Below are 18,290 nucleotides of genomic sequence, written 5' to 3' on the forward strand. Positions count from 1 at the left end.
GGTAAATGAAAATTCATGGAGACTAGTTGGAAGATATGAGAGGGGGACTGTCCAAAAACATCTTCAAGACTTTAGCCTAGATGACCGATTATCATAAGATGGGTGATGAGGCTCTTGTCACATAGCGAATAGGTGTGTATCTCTTTGTCTTGAGTAGAGCAGAGAATCTCGTTTTAGTTCTAAAGTTACCAAGTCTGAGCTATCTTTGAAATTTAGTTGATTGACTAGCCACATCAAGTGTTCATGGGAAGGCCAGGCCTCCAACCTCTGTACTCTAGCTGGGAGTAAACCAGCCAGGCAGTAAGAGACAGAGGACAATGCTCTTTTTAAAACACAAGAAAAACATTTTCCAAATTCTCCTTGATATCTACTTAATAAACATGTTGTTTTCAGTTTGTTTACCTGAAATATTCTAAGTCCTAAAGCCCTCACTAAGAAATGTTAATTTGCATTTCAAAAATTTGCCCTAAATTGTCAAATTGAGTAATACTTTCATATGGAGACCTCCTTTGTCAATGCAAAGACAGGAAGTAAACACTATCAAAGTGTAAACAGAAATTCTCTTTCACTGGGTCAGTTTCTGTTTCTTTGCATTTCTCAGCAGGGTTAGACTAGTGCCTTGTACAGGTTTGTTGAATTTAACTGTCTTCCCTGTTTCAAACATTTGCTGAAGCATGAACACATTGTTAAAGGAAACCAGAGCTGGACAGTAAAAAGGTAAAAATAGATTTTATTCGGGAACTATTGCAATAAGGCAAAAGAGAATTCATTATAGAACTGTACTCAACTGTGAATACAGTGAGGAAAAGGGGAGATTTATAGGCAAGGAGTGGGGACAGGCTTTGGGGGATGGAAAATTACCAACAGGAGCCATCAGAAGTAAGGGGATTCTTGCCGAACAGATTTAAAGGATTCTTGCTGAAGGCAGGCCAGGGGGATCCAATGCCAAGGTGGGAGTTTCTCACCGACCTGATTTGGCAGGATTCTTGCTACCACTGGGCTATGTGGGTCTAGCAAGGGCAGGGACCTAGCTCAGGGTTTGGTTGAGAGGAAGACTCAGGAGAGGCTAACTAAAGTTTGATCAGGGAGTCTTTGTCTCTTACACACACACACACACACACACACACACACACACACACACAGGGAAGGGGGAAAAGGAAGAGAACTACTATGTACAAATTCTTACTCCAAGTTTTGTTGCTTTACTTCAGCATTCCACTTGTCTCCTAATAATGGACATTCATATGAAGAAACCATAATAGAAACATTATAAATGTTTTATAAAATTATTGATTTGAAAAGAATGTGGAGAATTTGGAGGATATACCCCCAAAAAGTAATGAAAATTAATAAAAGGACCTAATAGCATGGGTCAGGCAAAATAAAAGTGGCAAATAATTTTAACTAAAAAGCTGGCTAAGAGTAAAACTCATATAATCATGTACCTTTATAAATAATAGAGACCTCAGAGATTATCTCCTTATTTCAAAGATGAGGAGGGTAAGTAAGTCCCAGAATACGTATAGGACCTTGTGTGAAAAGATCTTCCCAACCAATACCAACTGTTACACCGAAGCAAGCCAAGAAGGATCCTATAGATACTTTATATTCTCTTTATGTCTAGAACCTTCTTATTTTTACAACAATGCAATTTTTATTAAAATACACTGAAAATTTTGACATATTTATTCCAGACAAGTATCTGGCATTATTTTCCTTCTAGATAACATTTTTTCTCCTCTAGAACTTTCTCTATCATTTGGTGGTTCATGTTGCATAATTAAATTAGTCACTCAGAGAAATAAGTCACTAGATCTTATTAAAAGACTGATGAACTACATTGGAGAATAACTTATTGGTGAATCAGTGAATTTTTATTAAATTGAATTTATTTTTTTTCAGCAATGACAATGCAGTTTATTAGTCATCAGTTCCCTGATTATCATGACCCCACTATTGGTAAGTATAAGCCTCTTTTTCTCCTTTAGCCCAAATAAAGAAACTCTAAATAAGTGGCTGACAAATACTGTTGATGTCTATGGAGAATAAGAAATATATTTTACCATGACCCAGTAAACATGCACATAAATATAGAATATATAAGCCACCATAATACAAGCTTCAAGAAACAATATTTGTCCTTACTTCTTGTTGTGCTTTCTCATATTTTCCATTCTACTCTATTTCTTCCTGATAAATGATGGTTGGAATACATTAAGTTCATTTCAGGATCCACTAATGGCTATCTACCTGCGTTTGAAAAGCTCTGCTCTGGATAATATAACTGATGTGATTGTATGTTTATTTGGTCATTTGTTCATTTAGTGTCTGAATCCAGTGTCTGGATCTTCTATTGCAGAATTAGTTAACCATGTTAATGGTGCATTTGGAAAAGACATTAGATATAGATGTAATTTTGTTCACCATTCTCATCTGGTAGATGAGGAAACTAAGATCCAAAGAGTCAAAATATTGTTAGAGCCAAAAATCCAGCCATGTTTCATTCTTCCTATCTGATTTTCTTTTTACTGTATTAAATGCAAAAACACTGCAATTGAGAACAAGTTTCCTTCCTCTGTCAAAGCAGAAAAGATGTCTTTAACACTGTCTTTACTCTTGCAAGGAGCTACTCCAAAGGACCAGTTGGAAATTCCCAGAATCTGCTATAGCACTCTTTGTCTAGAAACAAATTAGCGTTGAGGGAAACACATAGTTCTGGACCCCTCATGGTTGCCTGGTTGCCTGGACTGTGAGAAATTTTGACTATACACCTCATCCCTTACACTCTGTTCCCTTTGTCTGAGTATCTCCTACCATTACTTGCAACGGGTATGATCCCCTAATTCTTATTTTGCTCATCAGGCAATTTTAATTCAATGTTCTCCTGTGCATATAAAATGTTATCCTATATGGAATAGGATATTTGCCTGAGTACTTATGCTGAAATGAGTACAAAATGTCCCACAATTCAGCAAGACTTCTTCATTAGTTGAGCAGATTAGTAAGATTGCAGTGCAAGAAATGTATGCATTGTTAATCAGAAAGCACTTCCTTAAGAAGTTGAGTTTTGTTTCTGAAGAGAGAATAATCACTTTGTAAAGATTTAGAAGCAATCATCTAAATCCATTTTCCAAATATCTTGCTTCTGGAATGCTGGTGACTTTGCATAACCCACTATGAATTACAGAAGAGGAGAAATCTCTAGGGAAAAGCTCTGAATCTTTTATCTCGTTGGAAAATTCAACAGTACAATATATCATTTATGATATCACAAATTCACTCTGTTGTTCATTACTTTTCATCATCGTTTAAGCTTTATATGGGTTTGTGTTTGAAAAACTACCTTAGCTCGCCAGCCTCTCCCACCTAATGGCTTGAATAGGGCATTTTATGTGAATAAATTATAAATGGCTCTTTCAAGAGGAAGAAATGAGAAGAATATGATGATGATTTCTTTAGATTTCCATGAAGTACATCCATCATTTGAAATTAAGCTAACTGGACATTCTGTACTAACAAACAGCTAAAATCGTACCTTTTTCTGGCTATAAATAAAATAGCTTTAGAGGAAGAAGTTTGAAAGTGGAGACACAGAGCACTTTATTATTATCAATTTGATTTTCCCATCATTTCATTTCTTGTCTTCTCTAATGAAAATATTGGTTAATAATTTTCCATTGGTATCCTGTTTGAGGAAGGTAAAAGTCTCAATAATTTATTTTTCATCTGCTCAAGCTATGTAACTATAACTCAGTCTGGCTGATTTAATGACCCCTCAAGAGGAAATTCGTATTACTACATTTTGAAAATCATACAAATTAGAGAAGAATATGCCTCTCGAGGATATTTATTTCACAATTTATATAGGAAATGAGTATTTTTTCAATTCTGTGCAGATTTGTTTGTCATCCTACTGACTGAAGTTTTTGAAGAGTTTTTCTCTGAGATGTTTGAAGGATTTGCATGGTTTTATTTTCTTCCTTATGTTCATCTTACAATTATTTTCCTTTCAAATCTACACCAATTCTGAAAGTTTAGATTCCTTTTATTACTGACAAGAATTAGGGATATCATCTGATACCAATGAATGTCCTACCCAAAGGAGTCATTGCTTTCCTTATTAACTAACATTTTCAATGTCACTAACCAATGGGCCTAGCATCCAATCCACAGAAGATACCTATGAGAGGGTTATCGAAAGGTATTGAATCTACTCTTTCATGAGAAGACCTCACTCAAAAATTAAATTAAGTTCCTTAATTTAATTTAATTAGGTGCCAAATATGGATAAATTGAAGCTTTAATTTAATCTTTAAAATGAGTATCTCCAAGCATTAGACATTAAGTATGGTTTGATTTTTCCATAGTAAAGTAATTATGGAAAAAAAGAAGAAATGTTTTGACCAAAGTCCTGATGTTCAACCCTTTGTAATAAACACACATGCTACTTTTTAATTAGCAGTAAATCATTAGAGATAACCATTGCATGCAGTTCAATCGGCAAAAAATGTAAATGCCTACTCTTTGCCAAGCAATCTGCTTGTCCTCTAGAAAGAAAAGATTAATATAGCACAGTTCAAGCTCTTAAGGAATTTTCAACTCAAGAAGAATTCAGACAAATACACAAACATTTATGCTACCTATGATGTCAGTTATTACTGTAAAAAAGAAAGTGCTGAGGGGTTTTGAAAGGATGGAGAAGGAGTTCAGTAACACTCTCTTAAAGATACATTCACTGTGATTTTGGATCACAGTTTCCAAATATTTTAAAAGCCCTCCTGGCTTTCCTACTGTCCATTCTAAAATTCAGGATCCTTTAAGGAGACTTTTCAGAGAAGTCTGGATTTCTCAAAGACCTGAGATATTTGAGAAAATGACCTAGGATGGTTTGTTTTGCCATGTCATTTAAATTTTATTGTAACTTTCTCAAAATTAAAAATCTTGTTGTATATAATTTTAATTTAATATCAATTAGATATCAAGTTGATTTTTTTTCTGAAATAAAATATGGTGCTCCTTTCCTTAAAACCCACAATGTAAATATCAGGGTCTCATTTGTGGACTGTGTATTTAGTCCAAATTATTTATTGATATCTTTACATGTTGAGAATTGTTTCTGATCATGCTTTTATTGATAATCAAATGAAGGCAAACATATAAGCGGAGAAAACCAGGTACATTCACTTGGCAAATTATACAGATGGAAACAAGATATAGTACCAAATAGATTTCTCCAAATAAGACATTTGATACTAGATGGAAAATTCTAAACCATGAAGGATTTGTGCTCCCTCTCAGTTACAGGGTATCATAACTTTGATCAAGTCATATACATAATTAGTAATTATCCCTCACTGTCCTCAAAGACTATTGTTTTGGCCTCCTTTCTCTGCAAGCCTGTAAAATTTTTATCATATATATATTTAGCACCTATTATGTGCCAGGTACCATGGTATACATGGATATATAGAGAGAAAAACACAAGCTGTGCTTCCAAAGCACTCCCAGTTAGGTGGAGAAGATAAATCAGCAAACAAGATCATGCAATGAGTTCTTGAAATAGAAAACCATAAGGTGCAGAAGAAGAACAATGTGGGAACATCTCACCTGACCTGCAGGGGCACAAATACATGTAGAGCAACCCTTCTCCATACTGAGTTTTGAAGAGTGCACAGGAGTTAGGCAAGTGAAGAGGAAGAAAGAGTAAATATTCCCAGAAGAACAAAAAAATACAGGCGCCCAAGCAAGACAGTACAAAATGTGACTGAGATGGGGCATGTCTGGAACCAGAAGTCCTAAAGAAGAAATAAATGATACAATGTGCAGAGTGGCAAGAGGGAAGTAAAGATTCCTCAGGGGTCAGGTCTTTAAAGACATTGTAGGACTGACTAAAGGTTTAAATATCTACAGTCTGGTACTCTTACCTGAGATAAAAATAAATATTATTGACAGGCCACTGAACTTTTACATGTAGATACCTCCAAGGAAGATAAAATTAAACATGCTCCAACTTTAGCTAGTAACTCATTATCCTTAGTAGACTTTTACTTCTTTCAGGATTATTTATCATGGTAAGCCTCTTCATCCACCAGAATCTCATGCCAAAAACCCAACAGGAATCCTGGATACCTATCTCAGCTTACCTACATTAATCATTCACTGAGCTCTATTGTTGCTACCTCCTAAAAATATCTTGAACCTGAACCCATCTCTCCATAACTTCTGTTGCCTTCTTATTCCAAGCTACACCCCATCTCCAATTTAGACTAGCTCTTCCAGTTGTTTTTTTTACACAGAATCCAGAAATATCTTTAAAAACACAAATTTGCTCTTCTTAATAGTTCCCAGTGTTGTTAATTATGATTGGGATGAAGAATAAAATTCTAAGCATAAGACTTGGTCTTGCTACTCTTGCTTACAGACTTGTCACGCTCCATCCCCTTTTGGGTTTCAATCACACCTACCTTATTTTAAATTAACAAACTTCCCAAGCCCCTTTCCACCTTGGAACATTTATGCATATATTTTAACCCTGAATGCTCTTGAACTCTCCACTCTCCATCTTTGCCTGGGTAAGTCATACATTGGTCAAGTTTCAGCTTAAATATTGCTTCCTCAAGAGAGCCCCCTTTGGTTACCCCAAATAAAATATATTCATTCAGAACCTTGGCTATCACCTTAATATTATTTATCGATATATAATAAAATAACTTTTTAAATTATTTGTTTAATTAAGGTGTCCTAAGGATAGGAACTTCAATATTAATCACCAGTGTTTCCTCAGATGTTAGTTGAATGCCAGACATATAGTAGATGCTCAATAAATATTTGTTGAATAAAAAATGGATGAATGAATACATTTCTAGAAAACGATCAATCACTTTTACATTTTGCTACAGTTAACTTTAGAGTTCTAGGGAGCAATTAGACTAATAATTAGTCAAAAGTGTGTTAGTGTCTTTACTAGGAATTCCCTATGTATGTTAATAGCTATTTCTTGACCTAAAATAGTTACCAGAAGAAAATTTCTTTGAAAAATTAAAAGTGCTATGCTGTTAATTATTATTTCTTCTGTTTTCTCTTTTTATTCCTTCTCCTCTTCTTCTCCATTCCCTGTTAATTTTTTAACACATTTGTTGGGTAGCTACCATGATTTGGGCATTGTACAAGGCATGTAAATGAATGGTGTGCAAAAATAAGCAGCAATGCATTCCTCATTGAGCTTCCCTGCCTAATTTTGTTTCATTATCTGTAAGAGTCGATCATATCTCTTTATCCAGAGTCAAATTATCCTTTTTTTCCTCATTGCATTAGGATGACTTGAGGTCATTGTGTAAGTACAGCACACAATTTGATTAGAGGAAACTGGCCTTAAGGACCTATCCAATTGTTTCATTGGATTGCTTTCCTGCAGAAGGAAAACAAATTTAACAACCCAGGAATGAATTATCACTTTATTAATCTACCTGTCCATACATTTATTCTGTTCTCATAGTGTCCAGAAATTCGTATGACCAACAGGTTTCTAACTATACTTACGTATCGTATCTTCAAGGAACACATACTTTTGTAATTGACTCAGCTGTGAATGCTTTTCCTCTCTTATTATTTTAGACCTCCAATTTCACTTACAGGCCATGAATACTGCATAATACACTCATCTGAAAGATTTATATTCTTTCTGAATAATTGGTAAGGACTGTAACAAGCTCTACAAGAAAAGAATAAAATGTCATATAGAGATTTAAGTCTTCCTGAATGATTTAGGAAGTTCAAAAAAACAAGGGCTTCACCTTGGCAGTGAAGTACATTAACGCTAGGGCCAGGTCATCTGTGGACAGCACCATGTCTAATGACTGTGATGGCACCACAGTGTATGAGCATGAAAAATATCGATGTGATTAGACCAGTGTAGGAGAAAGGTACCACATTAAGTATACATTTCTCAGTATCTCTGCTGAAATTCAAAATTCCTAAGCCAAGGATTTTAAAGAAATAGTATGTTTGAATCACACTGAAATGGCCTGCTCAGTGTCTAAAATGTGCACTAATAGAGTCACTTCTTTGTGTCACTAGAAAATCCCTGTTAAAATGTAAATGCTCAGGGGAGATGGTACTGCCAGAACCATTAGGAGTCATTTATACATTAGCATAGATTAATGTGTCCAATTATTCTAGTGAGCAAACCACAAGGCTATGGTCTACAGCGCAGCACTGAAGGGATAGCATGAGATTTGGGGGGGGGGGTATTACTACCAGGTAGAATAAGGGCTAGGGTATAATTCTTGAAGGAAATCAAGGCTTAAAAAAACTGAAATTGAAGAATTACATTTATTAGTGACTCTAGAATGCCAAACATGTTAGAATAGTAAGGAAATTAGTATTGAATCAGATAGATTAGAAGTTGAATTCTGCCTTCATGCTGGCCCCTGATTTTCTTTCTGCTCATCTGGTAACACTCGCTTGTTCACTGTGCTCTGGCCACGCCAGTCTTCCTTCAGTTCCTGAAATATTCCAGGCAAGTTCTTCCTGGCTTTTCAGCTTTTGCCAATATGCCATTGTCTACTTTGAACACCTTTCCTCTGCTTTTCACCTAGCAGGTTCCTTTTTATCCTTTAGGTCTCTGCTGGCCTATCACTTCCCCAGAGAGGTCTTCTTTACCCACCTTACCTAAATTAACTGCTCAACATATAAACCCACACACAGGCATATGCATGTGTAACATACAGATTTATTCTCAAAATCACCACGTGGCTTTTCTCCTTAAAATGATATTTATCAAATTCTGCCTTAAAAACTGTGCTAGTTTTTGTCTGTCATTCCATGTGGAATGTAGGCTGAATAATGATAGGGACCATGTCTGCCTGTTCACTCTATTTCACACGGGACCTAGCACAGTGCATGGGAATGCTCAAAATACTTGTTGAATTAGAGAATGTGTGAGTCACTTCGGTGTCTTCTTTTTCCCTCTTACCTAAATTATACTCCATAATCACAAAATTTCAGATCTCTTTCTTCTCCCATGTTTGATGTAGTAAGCTAAGCACTACCCAGGCTAAACCCAAATGTTTGCTTGTTCTGAGACTGCATTGGGTCAACTGAACATGGCCGTGCTCCCTCGTCTCACCTTAAATGTATTATCCCAAATGAACTTTGAGTTAAGCCCAGCAGATACATGTAGGTCATTGTCTACACATACTCACTCCTGGTATTAGACCAGCAACTTCTCCTGTCTTCACACTCTCCCCATGTCCTTACTTGTTTCTTTACTGAGAAAAATTGAAGCGATCAGAAGATAAATTTCCAAAGACTCTCATTCCAAAGCTACCCACCTCTCCACAACCATGCTTGGTCCTCCTACTAATTTTATTACTTAGATATTACTTAGATGAACTATCCATGCTCCTATATAAGCCAGTGCCACCTTTTCTACTCAGTAGATCCCATTCTCCTCCTCTGTTGAAGAATCCCACTCAAACAATTTTTTTTCTCTTTCGTGGAGCATTTCTGATTATCATAAAAACATGCTGCTATTTCATGCATCCTAATTATAATTCTTAAAAAAAAATCTTGATTGATTTTTCTCCAACACTTTCTGCCTCATTTTCCCACTGCCTTGGCTGTAAAGCCCCTCAAAGAGTTGTTTGTACCACCAGTTCTAATTCCCCTTCTCTTACTTTCTTTAATCAACTCTCACCAGATTCTCAATCCTATCACTCCACTGAAATTGCTTTGATCAAGGTCAATTTGATTTTATAGGGGCTAATCCAATAGTTGATTTTCATTTTACCTATTTTGACCTACCAACAGCATTTGATATGGTCAACCACTCTCAGATTTCATCTACTTTTTTTTCACTTGACATCCACTTTTGATTTTCCTCTAACTACTGTGTCAGCTTCTCTGACTCTTGGCCTGGCTCTGGCTCATCCCCTTCTGGATATTGGAGTGACCCTAAGACTCAGTGCTTGGTCCTGTTACTGTCTGTATCCACATATTCTTCCCTGATGATTCCCTTTAGTGTCATGGCCTTGGGTGTTATTTATGTGCCACAACTCAAAAATGTGCATCTCCACCTCCTAGTTCTTTCCTGAATTCCAGACTTGAATATTTAGCTTCCTCTGCCATTTGGATGCCTAATAGACATCCCAAAGTACCCTGCCCAATACTGATTTCTGGTTTTTTTCCACAAAAAAGAACTTTTCTATCTTTGGCCTTTCTTATCTCTATGGCAATCCCATCCTTCAAGGTGCTCATGCCTAAAATTTTTCAATCTTCCCTGAATCCTTTCTTTGCCCATACAATAGGCCTTCCGGAAATTCTGTGGGCTTTACTCTCAAAATATATCCCAAATCTGTTTATTTCTCACTGTTGGTACTGCTACTATCTTGATATGCACAAGCAGAATCTCCAGGCTGGATTATTACTCTAACCTCCAAGAGGTCTCTCTGCTTCTACTTTTCCTGCTTCCCAGTCTATTTTCACCACAGCAGACAAGATGATCTTTAAAAAAAAAATAATCTACCTTATGTCACTCTGTTCAAAACCCTTCAGTAGTTCTCTATTTCACTCAGAGGAAAAGCTAACATATTGACAAAGGCCTAAAAAGTTCCCAGAAACAACATACTTTGCCCCTCTGACTTTATTTCTTACCATTCTTCACCATTCATTTGATTTCGGCCACATGAAATCCCCTTGTTGTTTCTGGAACATGCCAGTTAATTTCTCCTCTTGGCCTCTTTGCACTTGATTTTCCCTTTCTGGGAACATTGTTTCCCTGGGATACTCAGAGAGCTAACCTCATTACCTACTTCAAGTCTTTCCTTTGGGTCAGATGCCTCTTCTCAGCCAGGCTTATACTAACCACCACCAGAACTCCTGATTATACGCACTCTCTCCTGTTTCTCTTACAGCATATATTACCTTTTAATTCACTGTATGGTTACATTTGTATTCCTTAGCTAAAACCTAAACTGATTTGGTCACAAAAGTCTCCCAAGAACCTAGATCAGCACCTGGTTCATAGCAGCTGATCAATAAATTGAAGGAATGAATGTTTAAAGTACTTACTGACCTTTCAACCTTGAATAAATTAGCATACGTTGCTGACCTTTCCTCATCTATAAAAATGAGGTGATGACCCTATTTCTCATAATTGTTCTGTGAGATAATATAGATATGACTGCTTCACACTCTGTTCAAGACAAAATGAATATTATAATTTCCTCGGTAGGAGTCAATTGAACTGTTAAGATAAAAATGGTAATAAGGAAAGCTGTCAGCAAAAGACCACCTAGAATTTGTGCTCTTTTTTGAAGGCCCAGAGTATCCATCCCAGAAAGATGGCAAAGTAACCAGAATGACAATTTATTAACTTACAATGATGTTACTGTCACTGTGACTGGAATTACTCAAAGCATGTATGATTATGGACATTTTTCCTGTGGCCAGACTACATAAAGGAGAACAAATCATAATTACAAACCCCTGATTCAATTTACCATGTAAAGTCTCTATCAAAAAAACTAGATATGAGCAGCATATCATCTCCATGACGGCTATCTTACATGGAAATATAAAAGTTACCTGTTAGGCATTGAATCAGTCTAAAGGGAGTTAATAGAACTGGAAGTTTAATGATGACAGTCTAAGAACAAGGGAAAGCATCCACCAGGACCTACTTCCAAACTATAGCCTACGGCACCTCCTTCTTGGCTCCAGAGAAAACTAAACTTAGATCACTCCTGGAAATAATTGAAATAACACTTGCTGTTTTCTCTGTATATATGATAAACTAATTCCCTTCCGAATGAGACACTCATTGTTTATGTAAATTAACATAATTTTTTTTCTGTTGAGTTCTGTGGCTTAGGAGTAATTCCAACTCTTTTAGGTTGTGTTGCCTATTGGTAGTCTCGCTTACGTCCATTCATTCTTTAATAAATAATTAATAAGCACTTATTGTGTGCCGGGCACTCTTTTTGGACCTGGACGATAGCCATGGGCAAGACCAAGTTTCTGCCCTCGCGGAGATTACAATTCAGTGGAGGAGACAAATCACACAAACTTACAAATAAATACATAATGTCAGGAGGATAATGTGGGGATGTATTTTATTTGAGTGTAACACACATATTTATTTGAGTGGCAGTCACTTCCAGGTATAGGGAAGTTCTTGCAAGCTCACTTGGTATGGAATCCAGAAATACCCCTACCTCTTTCAGAAAAACAGTGATACGATTTTGAATATGAAATTAGGAACAAGCCTTTGGAAGGGACCCCTGCAAGTGAGTAGCCCTGAAGCCTCAGTTTTCTTTATTTATGTCACAGTCTATTGGCCTGAACCAAGTGTCGTCACTTTGACAAGTTTTACAAAACTACTTGACCTTGTGCTCACACTCTAGGGCACCTTCTTACCAAATCTTAGAGAGCTAAAAAAAAAAAAAAAAAAAAGCAAGGCGGGCGGGGAGAACGTTCACATCGGCACAAACCCAGCAACACTGCAGCAACTCTGCAGTTCTGGACTTGTGTGTGTGTGTGTGTGTGTGTGTGTGTGTGTGTGTGTGTGTGTGTAAGGTTGCAAAAAGTTATCTTCCTATAGTTACCCAAATTAGTAACATTATTGATTCACTATAAATAATGTGAACCCTCTACCACCGAAGGCCAGTCATACCACCTTATACGTGAAGCACTAATGTATCTGGCTTTAAATACCATGGGATGCCCGGCTGTTTGACCCAGGGAAGATGCTTATATTCCCACATTGGACTCTGTTTCTTCACCTGAAGAATGAAAATAATAATCGTCCCTACGTAAAGCTGCTATGAGGATTAGTTGAGAAAATAGATGTGAACTGCCCAGGATAGAACGTAGCGTACTGTAAACATCCCATAAATCTAAGTACTGTTAGTACTTAAATAAGTAAATCTTAGTATTAAGTACTGCTGTTGGAGGAGGTCGTCAAGAGGACATGACCTCTGGTTGACCTGAAAACTCTCCTGGGGCAATAGGGGGCTCCTCACCCCTGCCCCTTTCCTTGGAATGTTTACCATTCCCACACCTGGAGACATTTCAAGGCCACAGCCTTGAGAGAGTGATGTATTATTGACGCCATCTGCATGGTGCACGTGAATGAGCCCAGTTAACGCTCCTATATAAACGCTCAAGATGTTGGCAGGTAGTTGCAGAGGGCTGTTCGTCTTGCAGCAGCCTAACCGCGGTCTTGGTAAGTTCCCTTACTTATTAAGATTGCCGCCTACGAACCTGGAATACTCTGACTCTTTTCTCGGTTTCTCCATGCCCTCCACCGACAAGGGTCATTTTTTGAACCAACAATTGGGGAGCCAGCCAGGCATCAAAGAAAAGGGTTTTGTGGAAGAGGCAGCCCTGAGAGAATTCCCGAATTGGTTACTGACCTTTATGTGGGGAGGGGTGGGCCATGTAGATACTTGTGGACACCCCCCCCCCCCATGCATATGAGGATTGGCCTCCGAACACCAGCTGCTCTAATGCTCTTGTTTGAGGAACTGTGCATAGTGCACTGTGGCGAAGAAGGGAAATGCACGGCTGTGCAGTGGGGTGGCCTCTTTCGTGGGCACTTCAGGTGGCTACTGATGCCTGGCTAGAGGCTGAAGCTACTATTGGAAGGTTGGAAGAAGGGCTAGGATCAGGGGAGGACATGCGGTTGTTACTACTCTGCTAGTCTCAGGGCTGGCAGGCAAGGTAGGAGAGCAGGAGAATAACGTGGAGACCTTAGCGTGGCATTTTGCAAAGCTAGGAGGACACAAACTGTGGCAGATTAAGATTTGAGAGCTTGTGACAAAGCCCGATTGAATCGAAGAGGCGGAACCCCAGGGGAAATGAGGAACACAAAGGGGGAGAATGTTCTAGTGATTAACAAAGAAACAGATGAAGAGTTCCATGCAGTCTGACCCCCTCATACAAAGAAAAACTTTAATAATTATCCTAAACTTCTGATAATAGAGAAATATGCATCTAATCTCCTAGGAGGAAAAAAATTTTTACTCTTTAGCTGTTCCTTGAAGATGTAAAACTCCTCGTCTTTGAAATATAAATACTCCATGGGATGACTAAAACTGCCCCAAATTGCTTGAGACCGCAGGGGAAGAGGCGGGGGAAGAGGTGGGGGAAGGGGTGGAAGAGGCTTTTAAAAATAGAACGATAGAGAACTCTTTGGCCCAAAATCTGGTCAATAACTAAGTTATGTAACAACAACGTTCTTATTACTCTCACTACAGTTGCGAAATCGTACCATAACCATGGAAACTTCTAGTTAACATCTATGATGACTCTTTGCAGCTGATGAAAATGATCTGTGGTCAATCTAAGCAAGGAGACCACCAGCCCTGTCATTTCATGTAGCTCTAGATGCGCTTAAGGGAAATCCTGTGCTACAGCAGAAGCACTTCCCAACATTTCTTTTGCTTAATAATAAGTGGAAACTTAGTATGAAGTCAAAGGACTTGTATTAATACTTTTTTTCAGAAGTTTATTTTTAAAAACCTCTCTAGTATTCTGTTGGTTCCTAATGAGCACACTGCCATAAACAATTACAAAAGGGGCACCTGGGTGGTTTAGTCAGCCAAGCGTCTGCCTTTGGCTTAGGTCATGATCCCGGGGTCTTGGGATGGCCCCTTGGCTCCCTGCTCAGCAGGGAGTCTGTTTCTCCCTCTCTCTCTGCCCCCCCCTCCCCCGCCCCCGGCTCTTAGTAAGTGGAATCTTAAAAACCATACTGGTATGGCCTAAAAATTGGCTGATGGTTGCAACTTGATTGAAAAAATTATTTTAAGCGTATCTTAGAAGAGCTAACAAACTTAATCTTACCTTCCCCAATTCATGCAATTAAAAAAAAAATGGCAAGTGTAAAATATTCTCAGAAAAACTTTCAGAAAGTGTAACCTACCTCTTGGTAGGTATCTGTGTAGGGCTAACTTACCCAGTACCGTATGTTTAGAAGTTTGTAGAACTAGAATCAAACCTCTCTTTGACCCCGAAGTCGCAACGTTTAACTATTGTCTCCTAATTTATGCTCTCTTCAAAGAGAATCTGTTATTAGCCATGGCTGATTCTACTTAAGGCTTTTAACTAGGCTAATTTTAACTACTATGTTAAGATGATTCCTGGAGAACAAAGAGGTCAACACTGACGTTTCACATCAAAGTGTCCATATCAGCAAGTATTTACTCAGCATGAAATGAGGACATGGGGAGAGACCTTTAGAAATATTTGGTTTGTAGGATTAATGTAAAAACAAATTGAACATGTCCTACATCTGTCCGTGTTCTACAATTTTCTTCCTCTGATTAAAGACTGTCTCATAGTGTGCATCCTCACCAGGACAAAGATATTACTCTTTTAACATGGAGTGTTTCCCTGACTTGGCAATTTAAGCTGCTGTGTCTGTGTGTGACGTATCTACAGAAAAAGCACAACCTTTATGACTTCATGTTACAGTAAGTCCTGCAAAGATAGAAATTGTATGCTGGGAAAGGACTAGATTAGATGTCCGAAGCACAGAGAACAAATTAGTCATGTTTTAAAGTGCTTCTTTGTTTTCTTAGTGGCAGACATTATTTTACAGATTTTCCTTTAAAAAAAACACAACCAAACACCTGTTTTGAGGCAAAAATTAACTATGTAGAAAATCAGTTTGAAAGGACCACACCAATGGGAGCACCTGTTTTTATAATGGACCATTTTAACTGCTTTATCTTCTCATTGGTCATGTGAAATGACAGGAATCCGTTTTCCAGACACGGATTCTATCTATGAAGCTCACCCATATTTGCCAAGTTGTTCAGGGTTAGAATCACAGCCACCGTAAGGGAAGGTGACTCCTCCTCACGCTTAGTTGGCTATCTAAATATTTCATACAGTAAAAAAAAAAAAAAAAAAAAAAACACAAAACCCTCATTGTTTCTATTTAGAAGCTAGATAGTTGCATTAAAAAAAAAAAATCCATGTTTCTTCTTCTAAGGTCCTATATATCCTGCATCTACAAATAGTGAAACCTCCCTTTATCAGAACCAAGTTAACTGAAGAAAGCTGCTCAGCAATGGATGCGTGGGAGCACAACAGACTCAGAAAGGCAAGGGCTCTGGTTTTCAGCGTGTGGTCAGCTGCGTAGTTCCCTTACACTTCCATATATTCTCCCCTCTTTGTTAATTTTTCAAGTTGTAGATTTCCAGTGAGCTGCTCCTTTGTCCTCTTTGCTATCACCCTTTTGAGAGTTGTCTATGCTAGCTGTTTGCATTTTCTAAATTCCTATTAGCTCTTCAAGCTACTTTCACCTGGCTTCCACAACTAATATTTGCCTGAGGAAAAACAATAAGTTCTCCTTATGCTCTAAATCCAAAACACATGTGGTCATCTGTTTACTCATCTTCTAAGGTGTAACTAATACTGTTGATGACCTTGGGGAAGCTTTCGTTTCTTCAGTGTCCTTACCTCCTGGTTCTTTACTTATTTTTAGGCAGTCATCTGCTTTTGAAAACTCCTTCCTAGACAATCTCACCCATTATCATGGTGTTTATTAGCATTGATAGGTCTATGATGTCCAAATGCATATATCCAGCATATAAAGAATTCTATCCAACTTATTTCCTGACCTCCAGACCTGCACATCCAACTGCTGGATTGACCTTTCTATTGGGATGTCCTGATGTCTCTCAAATTGGACCTTTTCAGGTTAAACTTATGATCTGACCTCTATCAACATTGTTCTTGCACTATTCTGTCAGTGAATGACACTGCTATCTATCTAGTGATCCAAACTCCAAAAGTAGGAGTAGTCCTCCTTAACACGTATTCCTCATAGCCATTTTATCATTGACCTAATACATTTTCACGATCACAAAGTGATTAAAAAAAAAATGGCAGTATAACAAATATCCCTGCTGTCTTGGCCCCAAATGATTGCATGTGCTTCTGTTAGAATTGTGTTTTCTTCTTCTGAGCTCATCTACAAGTACTAGGAGCAATAAACTTTGTCAGTGGATAATGAAAGTTTAACATTCTTCCCATTAGGAATCAAACTGTGAGCAGTGATTCTTAGTCCTGGTCCCCAGACACAATATCACTAAATAGCACTAGGAAAAGTGAAAATGAGACCTATTTTTATTCACTACACACATGCACACTAGCTATATCGCATACTCCGTTTGCTCTTAACAAACAAAACAACTGGTTGATCATCATAGTGTAAGCGTTTGTAAACAAAAGTACCAGAATCAGTGGTTCACATGTTTCCTTCAAAACCACTACTCAGCGGTGCCCGGGTGGCTCAGTGGGTTAAGTGTCTGCCTTCAGCTCAGGTCATGATCCCAGGGTCCTGATATGGAGCCCCACCTTAGGCTCTCTGCTCAGTGGGAGCAGGACCCTGCTTCTCCCTCTCCCTGGTGCTCCCCCTGCTTGTACTCTCTCTTTAGCTCTTTCAAATAAAATCTTAAAAAGAAAAAATCGCTTAGAATAGCCATCATTTTAATGATAATCTTGGAAAATAGGACTATTGTACACTGTACTCACATGTACATACCAACATTCACTTTTAAAGAGGATTGGACACCTGGAAAAACGTTAGGTGATTGGTTTGGAGAAGTGCGTTTTATATACAAAAGGTGTGGTACTGCTTTTTCTCCTTTATAGGGCTTACTACCAAGTCGCAATGAAATTTATGTGATAGAAGAACTAAAATATTTATCATTTTTGAGGGGCACCTGGTGGCTCAGTCAGTTAAGCATCTGCCTTAGGCTCAGGTGATGACCCCAGGATCCTGGGATCAAGTCCTGCATCAGGCTCCCTGCTCAGTGGAGAGTCTGCTTCTCCCTCTCATTCTCCCTCTGTGCTCGGTGTCTCAATCTTTTTTAAAAAAATAATCAGTTTTGATAAGTTTGTAGCACCTCTCTGGGGTGGAGTCTTTTTTTTTTCCCCCTCCCCAAATTATCTGTTTTTAGCAGGTTATTTAAACTTCTTAGGACCAGAGTCTCTTCAATCATAAAATATGGCTGATATCTATCTGCCTTATCAAAATATAGGGGTATGATAAGGACTGAGTCAACATAGTACGTGATTTAATAAACCATCAGAAGTCCTGATTTAAAAATAAAATCTCTATAATCATACCCTGTAAATATATGCTAACTCTTATTTATATATAAGCATATAATTTGCTGAATTATCCTCGGCATGGAGTATAAGTAAAACCAAAAAGAGTGGGGATAACCCTCAAAAAGTCAGGAATGGGAAAAACCAGGATAAAGTTACAACCGTTT

At 37.9% G+C, this 18,290-nt stretch overlaps 1 protein-coding gene across 2 annotated transcripts in view; it reads left to right on the forward strand.

Annotated features, from left to right (window-relative positions):
- Window positions 1–18,290, forward strand: part of RIT2 (Ras like without CAAX 2) — a 423,565-nt gene that overhangs the window by 141,203 nt on the left and 264,072 nt on the right. For both annotated transcript variants that reach the window (XM_087869855.1, XM_087869854.1), the window contains one exon: window positions 1,903–1,959. In XM_087869855.1, coding sequence (XP_087725981.1) covers window positions 1,905–1,959 — 55 coding nt within the window. In that variant the 5' untranslated portion in view covers window positions 1,903–1,904. The remainder of the gene's footprint in view (window positions 1–1,902; window positions 1,960–18,290) is intronic.

The sequence above is a fragment of the Ursus americanus genome, chromosome 19 (genome assembly GCF_024610735.1).
Source record: "Ursus americanus isolate L20-20 chromosome 19, mUrsAme1.1.p, whole genome shotgun sequence".
NCBI classification, from domain to species: domain Eukaryota; kingdom Metazoa; phylum Chordata; class Mammalia; order Carnivora; family Ursidae; genus Ursus; species Ursus americanus.